This window comes from Dreissena polymorpha, chromosome 13, assembly GCF_020536995.1.
Source record: "Dreissena polymorpha isolate Duluth1 chromosome 13, UMN_Dpol_1.0, whole genome shotgun sequence".
NCBI classification, from domain to species: Eukaryota; Metazoa; Mollusca; class Bivalvia; order Myida; family Dreissenidae; genus Dreissena; species Dreissena polymorpha.
This window is the reverse complement of record NC_068367.1, coordinates 54,720,256-54,746,385: the sequence shown is the minus strand read 5'-3', so window position 1 is coordinate 54,746,385 and position 26,130 is coordinate 54,720,256. Positions and strand designations below refer to the sequence as shown.

Sequence of the window (26,130 nt, the reverse complement as noted above, 5' to 3'; positions counted from 1 at the left end):
CACTACTGCACTGTTTCACTAATTAAGCCACTTGAGAATAAGTGAGAAACGTCGAAAACTGAATCAAGCTTCCTCCATTTTCACAAGAGTCGAACACAATTCTACAAATGTATAAAGCATACACAATAATACACATACATATAACTAATCAGGTAAAAAGCGTCTATTTATTCGAAAATGATCTACTCATGTATGTTGCTAGACCCTCACATTTATCGGCCGTCATTGCTGAAATATGACTTTTCGAGAATATTCATGTACATGTATTCATGTACAGTGGCATATAATATAGACACCGTCTGGAAACCAGTTGCGCCTTGAAGTCACTAATAAACGGATACATTAAAACCAGCATAGTGTTTTAAAGTCTGTGTTTACTTTCATGTTTTTAAGTAATACCTTTTAAATTATATCTGCTTGCAGCAAACAAACGATTACAGATGTAATTATGTTCTTTATTTTAATTCATCAGAACATTTGAAATTCATATTTGGAGTAATAGTTGGGAAACAGTAATCATGTTTGGGAAACACAAACAATGGCTTTGAAATAGGAAAACACAAAGTTTAGTCTATGTTGAGCGTTCCAATTATTTTGTCGAAACCTACTAACTAAGATAGAACATGACATTAACAATTGAAGTTTGTTTGAAAGTTAAAGCAGATGTTGTTTATTAGTATACTAGAGTAACATAGTATTTTATCTTTGTATAGTGGCACGTAAGTAGCTAAGTTACTTGCGTTTTCATTATTACAGCTTTTCTCATTACGCCCATTCATTCTTAAGTTGCACAGTGTCCTTTGTCTACATAACCTCGTAAAAAATCTTCAATCATTTCATTCGTTTGGTAGCATTTCTCTGAATGAAAGTAAAGACGTGTGATGTTCCAACTATTCAGATGTGCCATGTCACATGTGCATTCAATATACGTGTCCGACAATTCAAGGGTGCGAAGTGACGCTATAGTAGTAACTGCTTCGGGTATTTGGCTTAGACGAGTTCTGGATAAACTGAGGACAATGAGCTTGGGATTGCCATTAAATGCAGTGTTTGTTATATACCGTATTGGATTTGAGTCCAGGTTTAAAGATTGCAGTTCACCTAATCCCGGTAAATCGGTACTGTGGATGTATTAAATTTTGTTGTCGTCTAATTCCAATATGGATAACTTCTTGAAATTAAATAACCAAGTTGGAATACGCGTAAAAAGGTTCGACCTCAAAATTACAAAAGAGGTTGTGTTGTCGGTTCGGATGTCATCAGCGTCCATGTATCGCATGTTGTTGTGACGTGCGTCGATCAAGTATTGTACTTGAAACGTTGTCGTGCTCGTGGGAAAGAAGTCCATGCTATTTTCTCGAAATTTAAGCACTCTGGGGGTTAGAGGTCCATTATGACACTGTTCAAATATATTTGAGCCAGTTTGGTTAAAATTGTAGTTACGATAAAGTCCACAACTGTTCAACTTTTTCAAGTCACAAATGGCGGTTGACGTTCTTCGGAACAATGAGTAGTCTATATCCAGTGACTTCAGGTTAGTCGAACAATTGAATGCAGACGCCCTCAACTCTTCAAATGGTATATTTCTGATGTACACATACTCCAGCTCTCTCAGGAAATGAAGTTCTGTTGGCCGATTTTGCATAGATGCCATATCAAAATAAAAATTCGTTCACGTTTGTCCAAGTGTTGCAATAACGTGTGGATTTAGGTTTTTAAGAGGGTTAACCAGTATATGAAATGCTCTTATCGTGTACAACGCCCCAACACCGACCGGCAGTGTGATTAAACAATTACTGGACAGGTTAAGAAACGTTATTTTTCCTTCAATTCCGCGAAATGCATTATCACCGATGTAGGAAATATTATTGTCAGCCAACGACAGCGCAAAGCTGGAGCAATTAAGGGTCTGATTCATTAAAAATGCGTCATCCTCCACCCTTGTAATATAATTGTCATTGACCTCGATTGTGTAGCTGCTGAATGATTCCTTGCTTGAATAACTTCCATTGAATGTTGGCATATGACTTAGACCGCGTGATGACCCTCAATGTGTCGTATAGGTGTCGCTGTCAGTGCAAGCAGTCCAAAAGACTGAAAAGAAAAGCACACAGTGAACTTAAAAGTCTGTTGCAAGAAAGTGTATAGCTTGATGCTGCCCTAACCATATCAGATTTAGAGAATAATGACTGACGAAATGATTTTAATGCCACATCCCCATACATTTGCGCATGACCAGACTGGGATTTGAGCGCGCGATTTCCCACCGATAAACATACAGCGAAGTACAAATTAAGCTATCGGTACTCAAGGGTTGTGAGGATTATTGATATCGATCTTGTCCATCGTTTCATTTACAACGAAGCACATGGATTCTGAATAATCGCAGGAAAACCTCCTACTTCAACAAGAATGTAAAATTGCAGGGCTGATCGTTTCAGATCGAGACCAAAATGGGACTTCAAAATACCCCTTATTACGTGATACGTGAGTGTCACCATGCGTTTATTAAAATGGCGCTCTTTTATGAAACGATTGTGGGGTTGAGCATAGTACACCTCGATTGAACTTTAACGTAAGCAGTAACATGTCACAAATTGAGAGCTTTTATTGATGGCATTTCGCATTCAAGTCTTGTGTCAATCACGTAAAGGTCAATGCCACACTTTACGTTCAAATGTAACATGTATAGGCATGCCACAGCTTATCCGGATAGTAACTTAATTAGGAAATTTTATCGTTTATTTCATGATGTATGGCAATATGACATTCTGATGCGGGACTATTGAACACCTTGTGCTAACGCCCTCGTCGTTTGACGCAACTTAACTCTAATGTTTGTTTATTGAACGATTATTGTTTAACAATAGTTCGAAAAGTATTTCAATGCAAACCTGATTTCCTCGCTACACATGTATATATGACATTCTTGATCAGGTTCTTGACCTCTTATTGTATTATACATTTACAGTGATAATTTCGTTCTTTGTCTATATGAAGATCACAGAGTAGCGTTTTATAGTATGTGCAAGTGTCTATATATAACAACACTATTTAACTTCAAGTATGATAACCAGTCAATATTAGATCTTCGGGAAGGATATACTATTAATATCAATATATATTCCTATTGCAAGCAATTTCTAACAACTCCTTACTAACCAGAATATACGTCTATGCCATGTTGCGAAAACACTTTAGCAACACGTTTCACAGAGAACAAGTCAAGTCTTCTTGGAGACTCGCCGAACGTAAATTGACAAATATGGTCAGTCGGCTTCTTATCTGTTGGAATAATAGGACTAGAACTGTGTTGTGACGCCGATTATTTGGCAGTTGAGGACACATACTAGGACAATGCCATTTACTGACGGTATAGCCGATCCTCAATATTACACTCCCTAACAAAATAAATGTTATGAAAAACTGGCCCCGTGTACGAAGTACCGACGCAGTGAGGGCAATTCAATTAATGCGGTTAAAACGCCATATGGAGCTTAATTTTGAAAATTGCCCTCTAACAACTGAAGTTATGTAGGTAATGCCCGGCTTACATTTGATATTCGCACAATTTAAAGTTACAATATGAAAAACCAAACTAAAATATAATAAGAAAAAAAAAGAACATGTATTTTGAAATGAACTCATTTAATGAACTTTGTCTACCGCCACTTATTTCTTTTTTAACATTTCGATACATAGCACACGTCAACGTCCGTTTTTCCGCGCTTGCGCTTTACAATGTTTTTATGGTAATCAATTGATGGGGGGTAAGTTGTATTCGTTGGGTGCATTATCATATCCGTCTTCACCCGTGTGGTTGCTAGTCAAATTTGGCACATATTCTTAAGGAGGATGCATTATTATTACAGTGCTGTATTTAACAGAATCGTAAGTCATAGATTTTATTGATATTTCAACTTTAAATCAACCATCCATTATGATTACAGTATGGTATATGTCTCGTGTATCTTTTTCTTAAAAGTCCGAGAAAACACTACACTATCTGGAATTAAGTAGTTTTCAAAACGTATTCCTCTGGGTAAATCGAATGGGACATTTTGCATATAAACTTTACAATGATAATTGAAGAACTGTTTCATGAAAACATTATATTGTCTTTATTTTTAAAATCTTGACAAATAAATCTCTTCAAGCAGAAACAACAACACCTTTTCATACAAGAAAATTGTTTTTACTTTTTAGAGCGTTAATTTGGTTGTTTTACCGGTTCACAGTATGTCTATTATTATTGGTTGCATTTTTTATCGAATTAGCCAGTACATGTGATCAGTAGCTTAGAATATGACTAGTGTGTTTGGAAAATAATAAATTGTATTTATACGTTTTTTGAGTGCAGAGTGTATGTGTTGGGTCTTGCTGTCTAGGATTACTCACTTATGTCCAATGGATAATGAAGCAAAAGCAGGAGAAAGAGACGGTGTAATTATTCAAGGAATCCTGCGGCACGGTTTATTTTAGAATTTATCACTATACAAAATTACACAGCCGTTCCATGGTTTAATCAGTATCGCATTCCGATTCATGTCTCTCAAATTCACGATGTGTACCATAATGTAAAGCGGAGACGCGACGTTAATAAATCATAAATCTGAAGGGAATGTGCTTAGGTAATAAAACTCTCAAATCGCCTTTTTAAAACAATAAAGGTTTTGTTCTCACTATATATTTCCACATCTTTTATCATTATACGGTCATTTAACAGAACATTTAATCGGATAAACAAATCGTCCAAATATTGCAATGTAAATCGAAATAGTAGTAAGAATCTACACAGCAAGAATATATTATCATAACAAAGAAAACATCAACAAATTACGCAGCCACTAAGCATGAGTAATAATTCTTATAATATTCAGTGTCTGAAGTAAGCCACGGAAACGACGCCTATCAGCATTGACCTTGGTTGATGTAACCTTCAATATAATCTGCAAGAAAATCATCTATCAGATGTGATTTTGATGTGTTCATGTCATTGAATGGGATGTTCCAGCTTTTTTTATACATCATAGTACTTGTACATTCCATGTTTGAGTCATTTCAATCAAAAAATTTTTCATTATAAACAATTAGTTGGTCTTTTTTAAAGTCAAGTGACCATTTGCCAAAACAGTACGAAACAGCATAATACGAAACAACATACACACATAGAAGAATAAAGCTGGGGTCACCGCCTTGGAACGGTCAATGCAAAGCATTGGGTGTTTAAACCAGTTTTAGAGCGCTCAATCTCACACTTTGCCCATCAATATTCATGATTCATATGAGTGTATATAAAATTTAACCTCATAGCATTGTAACTCAAATTAAACAATAATCAAAGGGAATTAAAACGCATTCAATTTAATTACTTTTTAATTACTCAATGGTAGGAAGATAAGTGTTGTAAGTGCTTCTGTAATTTTGGTCAGGACATTGCCTTTCAAACTAAGAACCTATAATAGAGCGCAATCTTTGAAGGCTTGGCTTGTGGTGAATCGAATGGGATTTTTATCTATAAGAAGTCTGTACAAGTGTGATAACCCCTCTAAATCACTATCATAAATATACGATGGTGTGTTGTCGCTTTGTGCCAAATATTGTAATGTATCAAATAACACAGTCCAGTACGAATAGGAAAACGGAATAAAACGGTGACGTTGAAGAGCCAAAATCAACGTATTGTTTCCATAATGCAATTAACGTATTTCCATATTTTGCATATTACTGTCTTGAACATCCATCACATATTGAATATTCAACATTGCCATTTCGTTTGAAAAAGAGTTAACATAATTTTCTCTGGATATCAAAACTCGCCATATTTAAAGTGTAACCGTTACAGTATTCAACAAGACTTGATCCGCTAAAGCCGAAATTGAATGTGTGCGTCAAAATTAGTGTGTCTTAGTTTTTGAAATCACAAAACGCTGAAGACATTTTGCTTTATCGTGAATGATCAATTGTCAGTTGCCATACATTGCTGAGTCATATGAAGGCGAATGATGCCAGGTATTCAAACGGTACATTAGTGATATGAAGGTCCCGCATGTCTCGAAGAAAATGTAACTCATGTGGCCAATGGTGCATATGGGACATGTCAATATAGAATTCCATGACATTGTATAAGGATTCAACTTGGGAAGAGCATTATCTAAAACGTCGAGACTGTTTAACTTGTACATGTGCCTAAACCATATGGGATTGTGGCGAGCGCATTACCCGTTAAGTTGGAGTACATTATATTTCATTCGCTTCCTCGAAAATCAAAAGCGTTAATATAGAAAATATTTTTGTACGCAAATGAAAGCGAAAAATTCGAGCAGTTCTGGAATGTAGCGAATGCGTCATCCTAAACGCGCGTGATGGCATTGTTTCAGAGATCAATTGTAAACGAGAATCAGCATGGTCCACGAGAAATGAATGTTTACTTCAAAATCAGTAGTTTTGTTTCTTTCCTCCAAATTTACATGATCATAGGTCGTAGCCTTATTTAGATATTATGCGGAAACCGATTTCGAGATACAAATTCACGGCACTTTGACCTTTTAACAGATGACTATTCACTTGTAATACATCTTATCATTCGAATAACCAGTATACCAATTTTTATGATCTTAAGTCAAAGCCTTCGCAATATATTGTGTGGAAACTAATATCCTATTACAAGTCCATGTTAACTTCACTCTGACCAGTTTACCTACAATCAATATGCGCGATCCGCTCTCCTAATTAACCAGTATAGAAACATAGGTGATAATAGGTAAAATTCAGATTATTTCTGGTTATCATGCGGAAAACATTTTCAATTTTAAACAAACTCATGTGACCTTGACCTTTGAACCGGCTACCTCAAAATCAAAATAGGTATTCGTTTACCCATCGTGTCCACTTAATCTCTGTTATACGGTATAATGTGTTCATTGCTTTTTGACGATGCTGGAACAGCATCGTTCAAGGTTTGATAACCACCCTAAAAAATTTCACAATGGCGGCCTATGTAAAAGACCGAGCCAGTCCGATTGAGATAACTCGATTTTTCAGTTACTTCCCTTTTGCATACGCCACTGCGTAGGAGCATTGATAACATTCTCCTAGCAGAGTTGTCGTTCGTGTTTCAACATTCAACAATGGCCGCCCGAATGAGAGTCTCGATTCAAAACTTTCTTACTGCATACATTGGCTTGTTTCGCTATTTAGAAGCTGTCATTTAGGATATATGAATTATTATTTCACTAAATCTCCGCTTATGACAACAATAGTTGGAATTCGAAGGATATATACTCGATGTGAATGAAGGACTTTCTGGATCGTAACAGCTTGACACGGCAAAACTGGCATACTGATTACTGGTATTTTTAGTTATCCATATAAGTCACATTGTGCTTTATAAATTGTATTCGAGCATTTTGCGACTTATTGAATGACTACGATACCCGATATCAACATTTCATCGGGGATTTGCAGATCACCAAGCTGTCCTGAAATTCAACATTGATTTCAAACTCTTTACTGGCTAGTACTCTTTCTTAGTGTTAGTACTTTTTATCATTTTAAAGTTAAATGAACTGTGTCACAGTAAAAGAGACATTAAGGCGATTGTGGCCAGTTTGGATCTAGATCAGCCTGCAGTCGCTTGAAAGCTGTTTGCTTAAAAGCGTTTTTCTGACAATAACAAATAATTTAATTGGATACTGATTTGACTGCGCTTTTCCTGTGACCTGGCTCAAATAATAGAATTGTCATTAATCAAATTATTTATTTCGAACATTAATCAATTGTTTTTCTTGTCCCTCGGGATCAATGACTCCAGCACTTTCCTGTTGAGAATTGAATACTGCTAAAGGCGATGCTAGGGGGCGTGAGAGATGTTGCACCTTCCAGTATCGCTCGATTGTTCATTGTCGGCTCGGGTACTACGTACATGTACCCCGGGTACTCTTAAGTATACTTACATGTATCCCGGGTACGGTAAATATACTAAAATGTACCCGGGAAATTTAACCCTAAATCAGTCGTTGTCGACTATTTTTTTGTTATAATTATATATACACATTTATGTCAATTTTCTGTAGGATGGCCTCTATATTATCGGAACACATACTCAAAAAGCATGTTGATGCAGTGTTTTTTGAAGAGAAGTGTGTTTAAGATAATCGGTTGCGCGTTTTACGACATCGGAATATGGGCGCGAATACAACTCGGGTACGGTCTAATATGGACAATTACAGTCCACTCTCGTTATCTCGACATCGGATTATTCGATATTCTCGATATGTCGAAGTAAGGTCAATGTTAAGTGTCACTTTAACATCAATTAACTGCAATTAATACACAGCCTGCCGAAAGGCCGAAAGACTAATTGTTTTTACAAACAACATTCCAAAATTCATTGAGTTATATTTTTGCGTATATACACCGTCGTTTACTCGACAGTTTAGAAAAATTATAACTGCATGTGTTCATGCAGTTCTGTAATACTTAAAACGTCATTTTAAGCATTTAAATAGCAAAATTAATCATGCCTCGTAAAACGCGTATATATCAGGAAGAGAGTATTATGCCACGCGGTGACGGCTTTAGTTAGATCACTTAGCAGGTATTAAGATGTTTAAAACAAGGTAAATTTTCGTCTCATTTTTTCTTTGAAAACGCCTAATCGGATATCTCGAACTCTCGTTATTCCGATATTTTTTCTTGTTCCCGCCGACTTCGAGATAACGAGAGTGGACTGTACGTTTATTTACCGTACCTGGGGTACATGTAAGTATACTTAGAGTACCCAGGGTACATGTAAGTATACTTAAGAGTACCCGGGGTACATGTAAGTAGTACCAGAGCCGACAGTGACCAATCAAGCTCCATTATCCCTCATGAACCGACTCAAAAAACCGAGTCGGCAATATTTGACTAAATTTTTGGTTTGGTTGCTCTCGAGGGATCGAAAATTGCAGAATCTTCCTAAAAGCCCTACGGGTTTGACCCAGAAGCGACATTGAAAACTAGCATACTTTGTTATCTAAAAGGTTGCTAAACCTGATATACAATGATAATGTGAATTTTCTCTCACATGATGTTCATCAGTCATATTATATAAAAACTTACAGCAGTAGTAAACAACTGGACAATAATTAATGAACGCATCTTTCATTTGTCTTTGACACTTTGATTTTGACATGGCCTAGATTTAAATATGTGACTGGACTTTACCAGCACTCTTGTAACAGAGCTAAAGTTTAAATGTACCATTGAAGATCGCCTAAATCCAGATTTGATATTATAGACGTGTGGAAAGTGTTAAGGGTGTGACAAGTAAGCAAAAATTGGTCATTACCCAGAGGCCACAACTGATCTATGACTGTATTAAAACAAGAAAAATCAGTGCCTGATTTAGATTTCCTTACATAGTTCAATAAAAACTAATTTCATAAGCCTGGTAACCGTTTAACGGTAATGCTACCAATGTGTCACACCAGGGCCTTGAATTTGAAATCTAGGACATGCATGGTTATTTCTTTATGAAATCAGGACACAAAATTGTATTTTAAGTCTTTAATTGACCTGGCTATAGTTCTCAGATTATTATAAGCTCAATCAGTATATTTATATCATTATTTATGCTTTAAGTATTGTAAACATATACACAATCATGCAGTTACATGATAGCAATAAATAGTATCAAAGCTACCCATACTATAAAGGTCATTGACAAAGCCTATGGTCAAAATGTCAACAAATTGAGTGTAATCGCCCTCTCGTGCCAGCAAAAACAACACGTTGACAGGTTGTCATTTTTGACAGTTCTACTTTCACTTTCATTTTGTGATATCAAACTATTAACAATTATGTGGCTGAGAAAAATATCGCCATTGCTTTTTATGCTCCCGGTAGGGTGGCCTATATCAGTTGAACTGTCAGTCAGTCAGTCAGTCAGTGTGTCAGTCTGTCCGTCCGTCCGAAAACTTTAATGGCCATAACTTTTTTAATATTGAACATAGCAACTTGATATTTGGCATACATGTGCATCTCATGGAGCTGCACATTTTCAGTTGTGAAAGGTGAAGGTCATCCTTCAAGGTCAAATGTCAAATATAAAGCGTCTGTCTGTCAGTCCGAAAACTTTAACATTGGCCATAACTTTTTCAATATTGGCGTGCATGCGTATCTCATAGAGCTGCACATATTGATTGGTGAAAGGTCAAGGTCATCCTTCAAGGTCAAGGTCAAAGGTCAAATTTTGCAATATTGAAGATAGCAACTCCATATTCGGCATGCATGTGTATGTCATGGAGCTGCACATTTTGAGTGGTGAAAGGTCAAGGTCATCCTTCAAGGTCAAAGGTAAAATATATGGGTTCAAAGCTGCGCAGCAGGGGGCATTGTGTTTTACAAACACAGCTCTTGTTTAATATATGTTCTGCACATTTCTTCAAAAAACTTACATCAGTACACGATTTTCTTCGTTAATTCAATCATTCCTGACAGACTTGTGTACATATTTCGCTTACATTTTGACGCGCGTAGGTAGGACCGCATTACCGCTTCCGAAATGTGTATTCATACTATTGCCTTCGAGGAACTTATCTGATGTTTGACGGAAAGGGCCGAAAATGTGCGAGTGTGGGTCAAGTTCCCCACAGGTACTACTTTCCCGTTCCCCCAATTTTTTTTCCGTACCTAAAATTTTTCGTACCCAATTTGTGTTCGTACCCAATTTTTTTTTCGTACCCATTTTTTTTTCATCCCCAATTTTTTTGTTCGTGCCCAAAAAAATTTCGGTCCCAATTTTTTTGTTCCCAAATATTTTTTCGTACCCAAATTTGTTTTCATACCCAAATTTTTTTCGCAAAATTTTTGTACCAAATTTTTTTTCCGTACCAACATACACAATTGTGGTGATTGTGGTGATGTAGATAAACTTAAATTGATGCTTTTATATCCATCCTCTCAAAAGCATCGTCACACCAGTACTGTCAGTACTTTGATTTATTGTTATCTCCATTCAATTTGGAGAAGATCTTTTAACAAAATAAACCGGTTGGGTTACGCAAAAAGGTTGTTGATCACAATTTAGAGATGTGTTGTTGGTGCTACCAAGTTCATAAACGGTCAAACATCGTATACTACTTTCTGTATTCGATCCTATAAATAACTTGTAATAACTCGAAACATTGCCTTATAGTGTCGAGAAATCGACAACGTTACCTTCAAATGTAAGACAGGAGTTAAAGGTATGCATTGTCAGTGTTCAAAGAGATTAAAGTTAGCCATGTATAATTCTAGTTACAAAGAAGATAAAGGTACTTACAAATTTCAAATCAGATATCGTGTTTGACAAGTTTAGCGACTGCGTTCAATTGTCAATGATCTGATGAAAAGCATTGAATGAAATTCAAACGTACTGGGCTGTTTAAATGGTATATGTTTGCTCATCAAAGACCCAAGCTGTCGAAAGAAATGAAGTTCTATTGGCCAGTATTGCATGTAAGCAACATGAACTTAAAACAGCGTTTTATCAAGGTTTTACATTAACATGTCAATCTGGGTTTTTAGTGATGTAACTAGAATGCTTATGCTCTCCAACTTGGATAGCGCCAAAAAATGTTCCATCATTCAGCTTTGTCGATAACCGTCGAAGCAAAATTTGTATTTCCTTGAAGTGTTATCGTCTAGTTTATGCCGTATGATTATATAATATGATATCTGGAAAAATGCAAATGCGCCGTTCTACACATGTGTTATTTCCTTGTCATTGATGTCATTGCTGAACCTTTCGCATGATACCTGTCTTAAACGACTTTCTTTAAACGCTGTATCTTAGCTAAGGCGATAGCATACTCGCAAGGTAGATTGGTGGCGCCCCATGTACAATTTGAATATCTCTTATCGGCATTGTTTTCAGTGCTAGCCGTCCAAAAGACTGAAAAAGAAAGCAGATCTGTTCAGTATGTTCATAATACGATTCCACTACATTTTGACTACAACTGCCTAAAGTGAACTAGATTTTGGTAGTATTGTCCGTAGACAAGGACAATCACTAACACACATTTTGTGCATGACCGGGTTGTGATTCAAACTTCAGTTTTCCGGAGGCGTTCGTATAATGGAAACATTTGCGATGGACAGATTGCATAAAGAACATTGTTATCTGCTTAAGTTGAAAACAAATACCATCTTGAAAATGGCTGAACATTGTTGATAATGTTTGAAGGCATAATAACCGATGAAATCGATAGATCAAGCAGATTGCCTGCAGCACTTCTGAATTATAACTCTTGAATTTAATAAAATTCCGAATTATCTTTCCGCTCTTTAACTAAAATGGTTTAACTAGTACCATCATCAAACATGGCGACACTGTGTATGTGGATATATTTCCAACAAAGCTCGATAATCATCTAAGGTACTTTTGAATTATGGCCCTTGAATCATGAAATTCAGATCTCGCATATTGTGCGATCATTGGATTTCGATGAATATTTGTTAAGGCAGTTATCTAAATGATTCCATCCTATTTTTAACTTCATTATTTTATGCCCATTTTTACTACACGTTTAAACATCCGTAATAGATAAATTTAAAAAAGACCTTCGAACGGGTGAATTTTGTGATAAGTTGGCACTACAATTTTAGTATTTGTGTGGCCATGCATTCGAATCCCACTGGGACCGTTTAATGTAGATCCCGCTAGCAGGAGGCTAGATTAGGCTGTTATAATGGTTATATGTATGTGCTCGCGTCTGAGTTTGTCGGAATGTAACTTCATAATTCATCATGCAATGTTAAAGTAACTTCCCACACTAGGACACGAAATTGATAATAACGAATTTGCGAACGAAATTCGCCATGACGTATCGCTTGTTCTGTTCTTTCGATGCACGAAGATTAGCGTGTAGCATTTATCATATTCGCAAGTGTCAAAATATCACACAACACATTTCCTCCAACAAGTTGTGTTACCATACTACAGAATGAAACTTTATACATATATAGAACGTGTATTTTTACGTGGAGGGTTGCCTGCAAAGATGATGCAAAACATTATACCAGCATTTTATAAATGTTTAATAGACTTATAATTGTGCATGTACATGAATGTATATTCTTGGCAATCTCTTGTACTGTATGATTTAAAATGTATATTTATAAATACACCTAAGCTATTTGTTGTCTTTATTTCACGAGTAAACATTCTTAACGCTTGCATTTAAACAAATAAAGATGTTGTTGAATGGTGCTCGACAATATATTTTAGCACTTTTAACTTAAAGTCTATACTTACAAAAAATGACGTAAGGGTAATGACGTAAGGGCAACTTTTTGGATCAACCTTCTAGCACGAGTTTTCGCGACAATGATTGCGTATTTATTTTTTTAAACGCCGATGCCCATTTCTTTGCAATCACAAAAGGAAGGGATTTACGTGATGTTAACGTGCGACAATCGTAATCTCATTGTGTTGATCCCGTATTTTTGAATGAACTTCTTCAAATAGTTTGGTCTATTCGTGATTAAACGACATGTGTTGGGCGTAGGTTGAACGAATGTGCATAAGGTGACCTTACGAAGGGCTTTTTATCCATGATCGACGCATCATTTTAACCTTGTACGCATACGTTTATTGCGCTGGTTGCGCCTGCCTTACGATCCAGGAAAAGATGCACAGTCACAGTGCGTTCGCCACGCCGTTTTTACAAAATTCTCTACCCATGGTTTAGACAAGCCGGTTGTGACTAAGGCTTAATTCGCTCTTTCAGATTTAATAAATGTTACCATATCCATCAATAATGTTGATGAACATACGAAATGCTACCCACATTGTTTATCTAGGTCAGCACCAGGAAAGCGATTTCAGGACGGATTCAAAAAATAATAATATATACTAAGTACACATTTACAATATATAATGTTTGTGTGGTCGAATAGCATTGAGCTTTTTGGGAGAAATGGTCTCCAAATGAGCATATATGTGAAAACCCAAACCGACTCACCTGTCTAGGCTCCATTTTGAAAGTTTTCAGTCAATTAATGTATCTGCGGAAGTACAACTTATGATTTTAAGCGTAATCCCTATTGGAGATTTATAAATTGGTTTACCGGGCTTTTTATCGGTAAATTATTTTCAAAGGTTAAACTCAAGGAATCCGACATACCACTTTAAAGGCAACTTGGAGGGTGACAAACGGCAATCAATGTGAAAAACGCTGTGATGCATGGCATTCCAACTCTACAAACGGCAATGTATAATGACATACGCTATTAGAAAATTTGATTGCCACATGTGCATAGAAATATAGAAGCAAAAAGGTAAGTGCTGTGTCATTGCCAAGATTCATGGTCGTGTGCAACGTTGAGTTGAATTGCAGGAAGTTAAATTGTAAAAATCGATTTATAGGTATACGAATTATAATCTGTGTCCCAACGACGCACGACACTCTATTGAGCGTAAATAGCAAAATGTTCCGTTTAAACCCATATGTAAGATGTTATTTCATTTTAAAGAGGTGTATTGATGGAATCTTTGTTTTCTAAAATACCTAATATACAATAGCACATCTGGTACCTGTGCGGTGAAAGTTACCAAAATAGCTTTAATGACTCGATAACGACGAAATATTTGCTCGATACCCATATCAACTTGCTATGTTTCTGGTTAGTCTATGTATAATGTATAATTTCTTTTGTTCATTATGCAAAGGTTATGGTTTTTGCAGTTATTTAACAATAATGACATTATAGAATATGTGTGAAATATTACCGTTTTCTTTAGCATTTAAAATAAGAATACGTCTTAGAATCAAATATGGTACTAGAACAAATACTTCGTACTAAAAATTCAAAACCATAATTTTAAGGATTTCTACAAAGCCGCTTGACGTTGAGAATGGTAATACGTACATAAAATATGCATTTCATTCCAAATTCATCTACAATACATAATACAATAACATTTATTTCAATTTATTCTTTTTTTTATTTACACTAATGTAGGCATATCATATTAGCGGTTTTGCATATCGAATAATTCAACAAATACAGTTCGTGCTTAGCACAACCATGAGTTATTTTTAGATTGTACATCGTCCTGTGTCTATGTAGCTTTCAAGGAAATCTTCAATTAGTTCATCAGTCTGGTAGCATTTAGCTTGACCAAAATGGACATTGGTTATGTTCCAACTTTTCAGGTTACTCATTTTGCACGTGCATCCAATATTTAACTCTGATAAATCCAGCGAGTTTAGTGACGATATCGATGTAACAGCTTCCGGAATTTGTGTAAGGAGAGTGTTGGATAAATCGATAGTTGCGAGAATGGTGTTGTCTGCGAATGAATTTTTAGTTATAAACCGAATTGGATTTCCATTAAGTGAAAGCGTGCGCAACATGCGCAAACCTGCTAGATCGGTGTCGTGTACGTATGTAATTTTGTTGTAGCTCAAAGTAAGGTAGAGTAAATTTTCAAAAAGGTACAGACCGGTTGGAACACGGGTGAAAGTATTATAAGCGAGTGAAATTCCATTAGTTCTATTGTCGTACGATAGTGTATCTTTGTCCATAAATTGCATGTTGTTGTTTTCCATGTGAATACCGTATACCGATTCAATCATCGCATGTATGTTTGGAAAGAAATCCACGTTATTATTTATAAATATTAGATGCCCAATGTTCAATTTTTTCGTAGAACACCTATCGAAAACATTATTTAAGCTGTTGTGAAAATTATAATTATTTTTTAATGCCAGTATATATAAATTCGTTAGTTGGCAGACCGCAGAGGAAACTGTAAGTAATTGGCTGTGGTCAATAGTGAGGTATTGAACTTTGGAAAGTCCTTGAAAGGCGTCTGTGTTAATGTGCTCAAAGTTCATGTTTGAAATGTACAAAGTCTTCAGCTCCCGCAGGAAATACAATTCTGCCGGCCAGTGCAGCAGGGAACCCATACTTATATATAACGTGTTTAAGGTGCGTCCAATATTCGCAAGTACATGTGGATCAAATGTTACCAATGGGTTATTTAACATTTCGAGTTTACTCAACTTGAGCAGTGTACCTACTGCATTTGGAATTGTGTCGAAATCATTATCCGATAAGTTAAGATGCGTCGTACTTCCTTCAATTCCTCGAAACGCAAAATCGCTTATGTGGGAAATATTATTGACTGCCAGTGAAATTATCAAATTCGAGCAGTTCTGGAATGCAGCGAATGCGTCATCATTAACACGCGTGATTGCATTGTTGCTGACATCAACTCTGAACAAGTAGCCGCATGGTCCACCAGATACATTGAACACAGGGACCTGATTAAGACCACGCGACGTGCACGTTACGTCGCTGCTGGTGTACTGACATGGTTCCACTTGGACGGTGTCCAAAAGAAAGCTTTTAACATTTGTTGTAGCCGTGATCAGCAAAACCAGCCCTAGACACTGAAGAGGAAAATAAAAACAAAACATGAAAACATGATAATCGTGTCAATTCAATATATTTTTACATACATTAAACACACATATGTATTACTTACGGAGAATCGCTTAAAACAAGTGTGTACATGTTCTGTTTAACGCTGCGTTCAGATTGGTTAATCCACTCACGTGACATTTTGTGTATACCCAATGACCCAACAACGTTCGAACATAAGCACATGTTTAGGCAATAACGTAATCCTATTGATTCTCTTTAGCTGCGAATGAATTGTGAAAGATTCACAATATATTAAAAAATAAATCTCAAACGCACTCATGTGACCTTAACCTTTACCAGGTAACTTCAAAATCACATTTGCGTATTTGTGTACCCACTGTAGCAAATCGCATGATCACATCATTCTCAAAATATACTTCCGCCACAAGTTTCCTGATACAAGTCCATGCGACCTTTACATTTGATCTGGTGATTTTAATATCAATAAGCGTCTTCCGATTCGCCCAAGAAATAGCTATACCCATGATCATGCTCCAAAGCGTACTCCAGATATCGTGCGGAAACAGTTTTGTGTGTGTCAAATTCCTGCGACATTGATCTTTCATCCGTTGACCTCAAAATCAGCTTTCTTTTCTTACAAGTAAGTCTATCTCGTAAAGGGACATTATTTCTGTTGTTATAACTTAGGATACTAAGAGTCAAACATGCATATCACAAGTAACTAAAACTTAAGTCAGAAAAAAAACCTGCGCACCATATTTTCGTCTACGGACAGAAAGACTTATGGAAAGACGTCCCCGGTGATTCCAGTTATTCTAGGATGTCTCATTTACTTTGTTGCCCAGGAGGATATAATAGATTTCCAATTATCTCATACAAATATACATCAGCGGTACTTTAAATGACTACTTGATATGATTCTTGTTTCGATTTCATTTCAATTTGCAAGCCCCTGGTCGTAGGTAAAAGCACCTTCGAAAACACTGTTTGTGACTAGCCCTGCAACCTAAACGTTTAACCTATTGAACTTAATATCGATAGGATTCTTCCTTTCCTCTCGGGTATCCATCATAACACTTTGGATTGTTGCACGTAGAAGGATTTTTTCCGACATCGTTCTGAAACGAATAGCCTACGAACCGATGTCCTTATCTACGGATTGACCTACCAACCAAACGAAAAGCAATATAACCCCGTGTCTTCGAAGGGGATAATAATTATGTAACATTTATAGACAAATAAGAAAAAGTTATAAGGTAACATAATGATAAGTTTCAGTACAAACTACATGGACACCATGTGCGTACCGTTCAGACAAAAAAGGCTCATGCACGAAGTAGAATTAAAAATAATCTTATGTAAATGTATGTACACACTTACTGCGAAGTATGCAAACGCCATTCGTCGGTCAGAATAAGAACGTGAGAACGTAGCAGGTAATGGCAGTTGCTCTAGTGGCAATTTAAGATAAAGACCGCCTTATTTAAAGATCTTCTTATCTGTTAATGTATATGTATTTAAAGTGCGAAATACTATCTTCTTAAAGTTGTGTTACTTTTTGGGGAAAGACAAACAAGTTTGCCAGTTTTACTCCAGTTAAATAGCCAATCGTGATCAGACTTGGCAGGTTCAAATAACATAAGGCGTAAAAGATTGTTTGTATCCATTAACACAACCGACCCAAATATTTTGTGCCAACCCGATTCATTTGTTTAGTATTCCATTTTGAGTTTTTGATCGTTTGTTTGTGTGTTCAATTTTATCATACTCGCTTAATTAACCATTAAGTTGAGGTAATTTTTGCTTCATTCGATCTTTGTTAAAGTAGCTTTAAAGCACAATTTGTTTTATCTGAACAGTTTAACTTCATTTACATACGGCCTAGTAAAGAGATTAACTCTAGTTGTATACGGTGATTACACAAAGTTTAAAAATACATGATTTCCATACCCGTACTTTACAAAACATAAAACAAACTAATGGTAAAAAATGAATCAATAATCTAATTTTTGATTTACATGGAACAGACAACAGCGTTATTCATCGATAGTTGCAGGAGAATCTGAGGTCGCCTTTTTTAGGGAGCCTAATGAGGTTGCCATCTTTCCACTCTGGTGGTATTTCTTCACTTTTCCATATCTTTCTGAAGAGCGGGTAGAGAAGCTCCACAGCGATCTCAACGTCAGCCTTCATCACTCTGTCTGCTGTCAGTTCTTACAGACTCGCCGTTCTTCGATTGTTTGAAGGCGTTACGGGTATCATTCTTTGTGGGTGCGCAGCACAGCATTTGATTGCCAGATCGCTTGTAACTGGCGGTATATCCGGTCTATAATTTCCCTTCTTGTCCCTTACTAGCCTTCCGGCGAGGCACACCTTCCTGTTTTTCTATAGGTGAATGGGTAATGCAATCGGCTCTGTTCATGTGTGTTGCCTCTTCTTCTTTTGCCATCGTCTCTAGGAATTGAGCTTACTCACAAGCTCAAGCGTTACCGCTGGGATATCATCAGACTAGCCAAGTTCAGGTGGGTAGGCTTTGGAGGAGCACCAACAGACGAAGGGCTCAAAATGTGGTTAAGCGGCGAGGATTCTATGCATCGCCACGGGTTTGCTTTTATCGTTAGGAAGGATGTAGTCAACAGCGTCATCAGTTCCAACCCAGTCTCCAGCAGACTCATTTAGGTTTGACCAGACGCCTACCAAGACTAGTCAGGGTCATTATTTAGATTTGGCATAGAAGAGATCAACGACAGAAGCCACCAACACACCTTGGTCAACACGCTGCACCCAAACAAACCGTTCAGAACAGAGACCAGTCATGCTCAAAACGGGCAAGTATACAACCAAATCGATTTCATACTGGCGCCGCAACGGTTAGAGTCCTGCATCAACAATGCAAACAAAAGAACGTGTCCTGGCACAGAAATCGGCAGTAACCATGACTTAGTGCTCACCACCAGCAAGCTGAAGTTAAAGATTAAGCGTAAAATCAAAAAACATCGCAACAGATTTGACTTGGACAAACTGAAAGATCAAGAGATAGCAGAGGCATTTCAAACACAGATAGGTGGCATGTTTGCAGCCATGCACAGCTTATACATCGACAAAATCATCAACAACATCAAGGTCTGTCACCGGCCGAAGAAGTTATTGGGCGAGAGAGAAGGAAGAACAAGCCATGGGTGACGACCGAAACCATGAACCTATGTGACAAAAAAGGAGAGGATGATGATGATGATGATGATGATGATGATGATGATGATGATGATGATGATGATGATGATGATGCCCAGCAAACATGCACATATGGGTCCCATATGGGCTGTTTCTGGGCAAACCCATATGGGTAAGCCCACATGGGAGTCGTTTTCGTGCCGAGCATGATAAACCTGATCTATAATCAACACTGACCTATTATTCTATTTATCCCACTTTTTATTCAGTAAACTTTTTTTATTTAAACAAAAATAAGTTTTCATGAGTGTTTGTCGTACTTTGATAATGACTGTAGTGTAACCAAGGTCAGTGTATTACTCCGCGTTCCAAAAATAACCGCTGATCAAATAATCATTTTTTAAATCAGAATATCGTTCTGTAACAAAGTGTCGAGCGTTATTAATTACAAATTTAATCATATTGAATTGCAAATCTTGAAGTTTTATGATATCAATATTTAATTAATGTGTTATATACAAGGAACTACATTTGTTTACAACGTAGCCTAACATCACACACAATTCACTTTCGATATCAAACTATCGAGTCGATCACGAGGTGCACACTATTTGCTTCTTTGTTATAATATGTGGTTATTTCGTGACGAAATAACAAAGATTACTTGGATTTAAGCTAATTATATACATTAACTTTTTGAATGTTGAAAGTGGCACCAAAGAATTGTGAGGCAAAGTTGTTCGAACTAGAGAAAGACATTTGCTGGTGAAGTGACTGGGTGGGGCAAACATCAAGATCAACTTGTTCGACGGTAGACAGTGGTTGTCTAGGCTGCATTTCGGCCATAGTTTCGGTGCATGAAGGCGAACAAGAGGAATCTGTTGGATTGTTACATTTACTGGACTGAGCAAGAATGAACACTTTTGCTGCTGATCAACAGATATGTTGGAATAATTGGTTATGGACTGGACATTTTTGTGCCCTGTTATGGCCATGGTTTCAGTGGGTGGAATGTTTGCATTTCGAAGTTTTTGGACCAGGAATTTGCGAACTGAGTGGTTCGTTATTCTCTTGTGCTTGAAGAGCCGGCGTCTTTTGCCATGGCCTTCAGCATCTGACCTAACTTGTTGACACCCAATTGTTGACGCAAGAATCACCGGGATGCAGTGTCATTTGTGCGTATTGCCAGGTAGAAAAGATGCTTTGAAGAAAAATCATTATGGACGCAAATCCGAGTACAGCTTGTAAATTAACACAGGATTTCTTGGTCCAGACGACTGTTTTCTACGGTCAAAGGGGAGCAACTCGAACTGACTTCTTCAAAGGGGAGCAACAACAACAGAACCTATTTGCATAGTGTTAAATTTACCTAATACTAGGTTTTAATGAGAATAAATGACAAAAAAACACGTTTTTTTGCTACTTTCCTTTGTTTTAAGGTCATTAAGATTGACAAACATTTGAGATTGTTTTTATTTTTGATGCACTTGGCAAATACAGGTGACGAGGTGCGTGGGAAAAAGAAGTCCCGGTTCGGCAGTTGATGACGTCATTTCGTGCCATTGATTATAGCCTTGCCGTTGATTATAGATAAAATTTAATAAACTGGGCTTTAATCAACCGATTTCGCTGTAAAAGTGGGATAAAAACTCATTTCTTAAAACGTGTGCATTACTAACTTGATTTTAACTGCTAATGTTTTACCCCAAAATAGATAATCAATGCATAAGCAAATAATATTTTTTTTGAAATTCTGTTTTTGATATGGCTTTGTTTTAAATAATGTATATATTATGATTAATATGAAGTTATTTTCAAGAGATAATTTTAATTTCAATTATCGCGCAGAAAAATAAAGTATTTAAATAATATGCGTATGCGCAAATGTTAATTCTGCCACTCCAAAACATTCAAAACAAAAACACTCGAAACGTTAAGTATTTGTTAAATTGTTATATTATACACGTAATTTTTGAAATCAGATAGCTGATTACGCATTATTTATTTATCTGTTACTTAAATGAATGCTTGTGTGTTTAATAATTTGAATTGCAAATTATTAGATTTCTTTATTCGCTTTGCCTCTGTCATGTATTTTCGCGACATTAGTCGTAACGTTCGTTTGTCACCATAGATCAATCTCTTAGTTAAACTGCTTGATTCAATTTGTTTCTGCCTAAAGTTCATTACATACTATTTATAGTAGACAGGCGCATGTCTGATAAAATGAACACTAAATGAGTAATCATGCTAATGCACGAGAATCTTACTAATCTCATATATTGATATAAATATAAAACGTATCCTCCCAGGCCCAAACATCGTCACCTTAAGAATTAGGTCAAGTAATATCTTGTATAAATAAAGACAATTTGTACACCTGGGTGAAAATCCCTTCTCAGCATGTATTTCTACAGTATGTTTGATCCAAATCCATGCACACATGTCCGTTATCTGTCTCGAAACACCCTCATATAAATCCGCCATTTGAAGAGTCCAAACATCGTCACATGACTTGAACGGGCAAATCAAATTTCAAAGGAGCTTACCACAAGTAGTTTAGGCCACACTATAAAATGATATGTGTTTATTGGTTACAAATGTCAAAAATTTTCAACTTTAAACCTAACATTTAAAACACCTAACACAAAAAACAAACATATGAGTTAATGAGTTATTCTTCCTTACAGTGTGTGCAGTAAAATTTTACATCTTTTCTGATAACCTTTTGGGAAGTACAGTAGCCTAAATGTGTCCAGTGTTTACAGGGCATGCCCATTTTCATTCCATCAAATTGGACCCATTTGACAAAGACCAAGCTCACACTTCGGGCTAGCTCTATTGGCTGGTGTCGCTTACACACACAGCAGTGGTCATTTTCATCATAACTTTCATCAGAAGAGACTTGACTGTCAGACATGTTGTTAATTGATGGACCTGGTTGGCAAATGTGATGATAACCTACACCGGTGGGTTTAAGATTTTCTTTATTTGATGTGTTATTCTTTTTGTTTTTGGGAGTAGTTTTTTATTTTAATTCATGAATTCTTATTTGATTGACGACATCTCCACACAAGGCTTTACCAGAAACCACTTTGGTCATTGTGTTCCTTGATTTTGTGAGTTTGTTGCATGTACTTTTTCTTATTTTAAGTTCCATCTCTGTGGTATCCAGCAGATTAAGCTGTACACCGCCTTCAGCTGTGGACTGGCTACTGGAAATTTCATTGTCATTCACATGAAAGACTTCTGCTGGTAGCAACAAGTGCAGTGGAATTATGGAATGGTCAAATGGAAATACCCTGTGCGTTTTAAGCCAGATTGTAGATTTTCGACTGACAAGGATTTAATGTACACTTTACAAGCAACTTCACATATGTTGTACCTGGTAATAGCTCCACCTGTTCGTCTGATCAGCTTATGTCAGTGATTATTGGATATGCGTTCGAAGGGCCCGTAACAAGAGACATCCAGAGTTTGAAGAGCATGACTAGTGTGTGCAGGCAAAACAAATACTATGATGCCCTTAGACAGAGCCCATTCAGACAGAGTGACTGAAACATGTGATTTATGTTCATCTAATAGACGTAAAACTTTCTGAGTTTCAGTTGACGGAATCAATTTGCAAAAATGGTCTTCAAGATATTGGCGGAAAATTAGTGAATTTGACGAGCCAGTCTCGCTTAAAGTCCCATTGACTCCAGCCGACGCTCCATGTAAAAGGTCAGGGTTCATGCGCTTGCCTGGAAATATAAAGAAGGGCGGTATCTGCATACCACTTGCACTGCCACAGCCAATGATGGTTACTGTCTGACCTTTACCAGAGGTCACTGCAGGTGATCGAGTGTCAGCACTAGCAACGACATGGGGTGGCCTATGGTCAATGGTGATGCCCTTCTCATCAACATTAAATATTTAATGTGGCTTACCCATGAGGTCATTATCTTCAAGGACAGCTTTCAAGTTGGACATGTACTCGGCAACATTTTCTTTTGACGTACATTTAGCCCTTGCTAGTTCAAGAGCACGAGGCTTCTTGACTTTCAAAACTGGCCAACGCTTGATGAAACCCCTAAACCATTTTAATGTTAGTGGTTGGTGTTTCTGGCGAATACCGAGTTCAATTGCAAAGTCTGTTCTTATCTCACAGCATTCCTGACGAGTGTACCCATAGCCATAGTCAGCCATCCTCTTAATGTGATTTACAAGCTTTTGTTCTTGTGTGTGATCAAACAAAGCAGGACTACCAGTGGTTTGACAATTAGGGTCAACTCTACCCAACATCCTGTCCCGCAATGTCATTACAGGTACATTAAACATCTGTGCAGCTTTTTTACAGGAATCTTGTGTTCAATGACATGTTTATAAGCATTGAAAAGGGACTCTGGGTTGTACTGTCTCCTTTTCTGTGGGGCTTGGTTGAATACTGGTCTTGGATTTTGCTTAAAAATAGAGAGAAAAAAAACATGACAAACTTTAGTAGGATTTTCGTTACTTACTAAAAGGACGTAAACCAATCACAAGATTATGTTTTGCCTTTTTTCATACCGGAAGTTGTAAGGCATCGATTGACATGTTTACACAAGGCACATGCGATATTTTCCCACGGTGTTTTACATATTAAAATGGATATAAACTGTTAACACATCAATGGAAATGTACCAAAAAAGGTATTTACTGAGTGTTTAATGGGCTTAAATACATGTATTATCTGTTTTTTACGCAATTGTTCGTGCTGGCATTTGAGTTGCACTGAGTGTCAACAAACCGTAGTGTGTGTGACGACACTCCACAAAATCACGTGATTAAATCGCGAGATTAGAAAAAAGGACGATGTTCGGACACTAACGATGCTCTTGCCCTGGAGATATTACATAGAGACGTATAATATAATGCATTTTATAGGTCTTTGATTACATGCACTCAAGCCAAGGGTGTTTGCCTGTGAAAATTTTTTTAATGATCTATTTAAACACATATTTGCAGAATATTAAAAAAGTATGTGTATTAAGAAATAATTAAATCGTTAATGTTTATTGTAAAAATTTATTTCAGAAATAAAATATTCACCACCGCCTCGTTTGCCAATATCGTCTTTACAAGGAATATCCAGCAGTGCAGGACAGAGGCCGGTCACTCCAATTAAGTCCAGCTGAAGAGCCTTCCCAAAGACAGTACATATAGTACAAAGTAACATATCTTGGTGCTTGAAACTTTAAACTTAAAATAATTGCAGTTTTGGAATTACTGCTTCTTAAATGCCTGATAGTTTATTATATAAATAATATATGTAAACAGATCATCCAACTTTAAACATATAAAATACACAGTCATTTATTTATTTATAATAATACATACTTCTACTATTAAAAGAAACAAATTGACGTTTGCGGGCTTCCTAAACTGTATGTTGACATCGTGAGTGCTTGCCTGCAATCATGTTATGATTACAGACAAATCATTCGTTTTGTAATAACTAGAACGCTAATAATTGTTTATTAAATAACTTACAACTATTTTTCGTATTCAAGGAGTTGTGCTGCATTTTTATAAACGATAATATACGGCATAGCGGTGCCAGACGTCTATAATCAGCCCTAGCCGTACAACAGCTGTTGGAACAAATCCGGCCCGCCGCCGTTATATCGGCACACATCTGATATAATTACATGTATATCCGACCCAGCAGTTATATATATTGTGGTCTACTAAATTGCAGCTTGAGCTTCTTTTTTTTACTGTCTTCAGATGCAGTTAAACAAGTTTTAACTGTGTTGGAAACAACGAGGGAGGAGAACATGGAAATGAAGCGGATGCTGCAGCAGCTCTTGGCTTGGTCAGCTACTGATGACCAGCCAGTGCAACTGCCAGAGAACATCAGTCTTCCAATTCGAACATTTGAGCAAATGGACGCGTTTGAAGAGCATCTTTGTTATTAAGCTACGATCCATCTTTTCTAGGACTACTGCATAGTTCAAGTTTTTTTTTTAAATATAAGCAATGTTGTAAATGTAATTGACAGTTCTTTTTCCATTGATCCTAAACCATTTATTTGAGGCTCTTAATTCTTGATGTAACATGAAGTTGTGGCAAATACATGCCTTAATATTTTTTATTATATTTTTTTATGACGTAGGATCCTTTTTATGTCCCCGCCACTGTAGTGGGGGACATATTGTTTTTGCCCTGACTGTTGGTTTGTATGTTTGTTTGTGTGCGTCAAACTTTTTCATTTGCCATAACTATTGCAATATTGAAGATAGCACCTTGATATTTGGCATGCATGTGTATCTCATGAAGCTGCACATTTTGAGTGGTGAAAGGTCAAGGTCATCCTTCAAGGTCAAAGGTCAAATATATAGCTTCAAAGCGGCGCAGAAGGGGACATAGTGTTTCAGACAAACACATATCTTGTTTTATATTAAATATATAACATACAATGTAAATATGTGCATGAGCAAGAAAAAAGGTATCTCGTACAGCAGTTATATTTAACAAGATATGATATTATTTATAGGTTTTTGCTTTGGTTGTTTG

The 26,130-nt window shown here is 36.7% G+C and overlaps 1 protein-coding gene across 1 annotated transcript; it reads right to left on the bottom strand.

Moving 5' to 3' along the window:
* Positions 1–14,981: 14,981 nt before the first annotated feature.
* LOC127856056 (carboxypeptidase N subunit 2-like) lies at positions 14,982–17,875 on the bottom strand. The gene is made up of 2 exons (XM_052392042.1): positions 17,803–17,875; positions 14,982–16,427 (listed from the first exon to the last, which is right to left on the bottom strand). Exons 1-2 carry the CDS (start codon positions 17,821–17,823, stop codon positions 15,069–15,071), a joined length of 1,380 nt encoding a protein of 459 aa, XP_052248002.1. The 5' UTR covers positions 17,824–17,875; the 3' UTR covers positions 14,982–15,068.
* Positions 17,876–26,130: the final 8,255 nt, after the last annotated feature.

Excerpts from the sequence above, each read along its gene's own strand:
- LOC127856056 (XM_052392042.1), bottom strand. The coding sequence starts at position 17,823 with ATGGCGTTTGCATACTTCGCA. Across the intron at positions 16,428-17,802 it reads TGGCGTTTGCATACTTCGCA|TGTCTAGGGCTGGTTTTGCT; the intron begins GTAAGTGTGTAC and ends TTTCCTCTTCAG.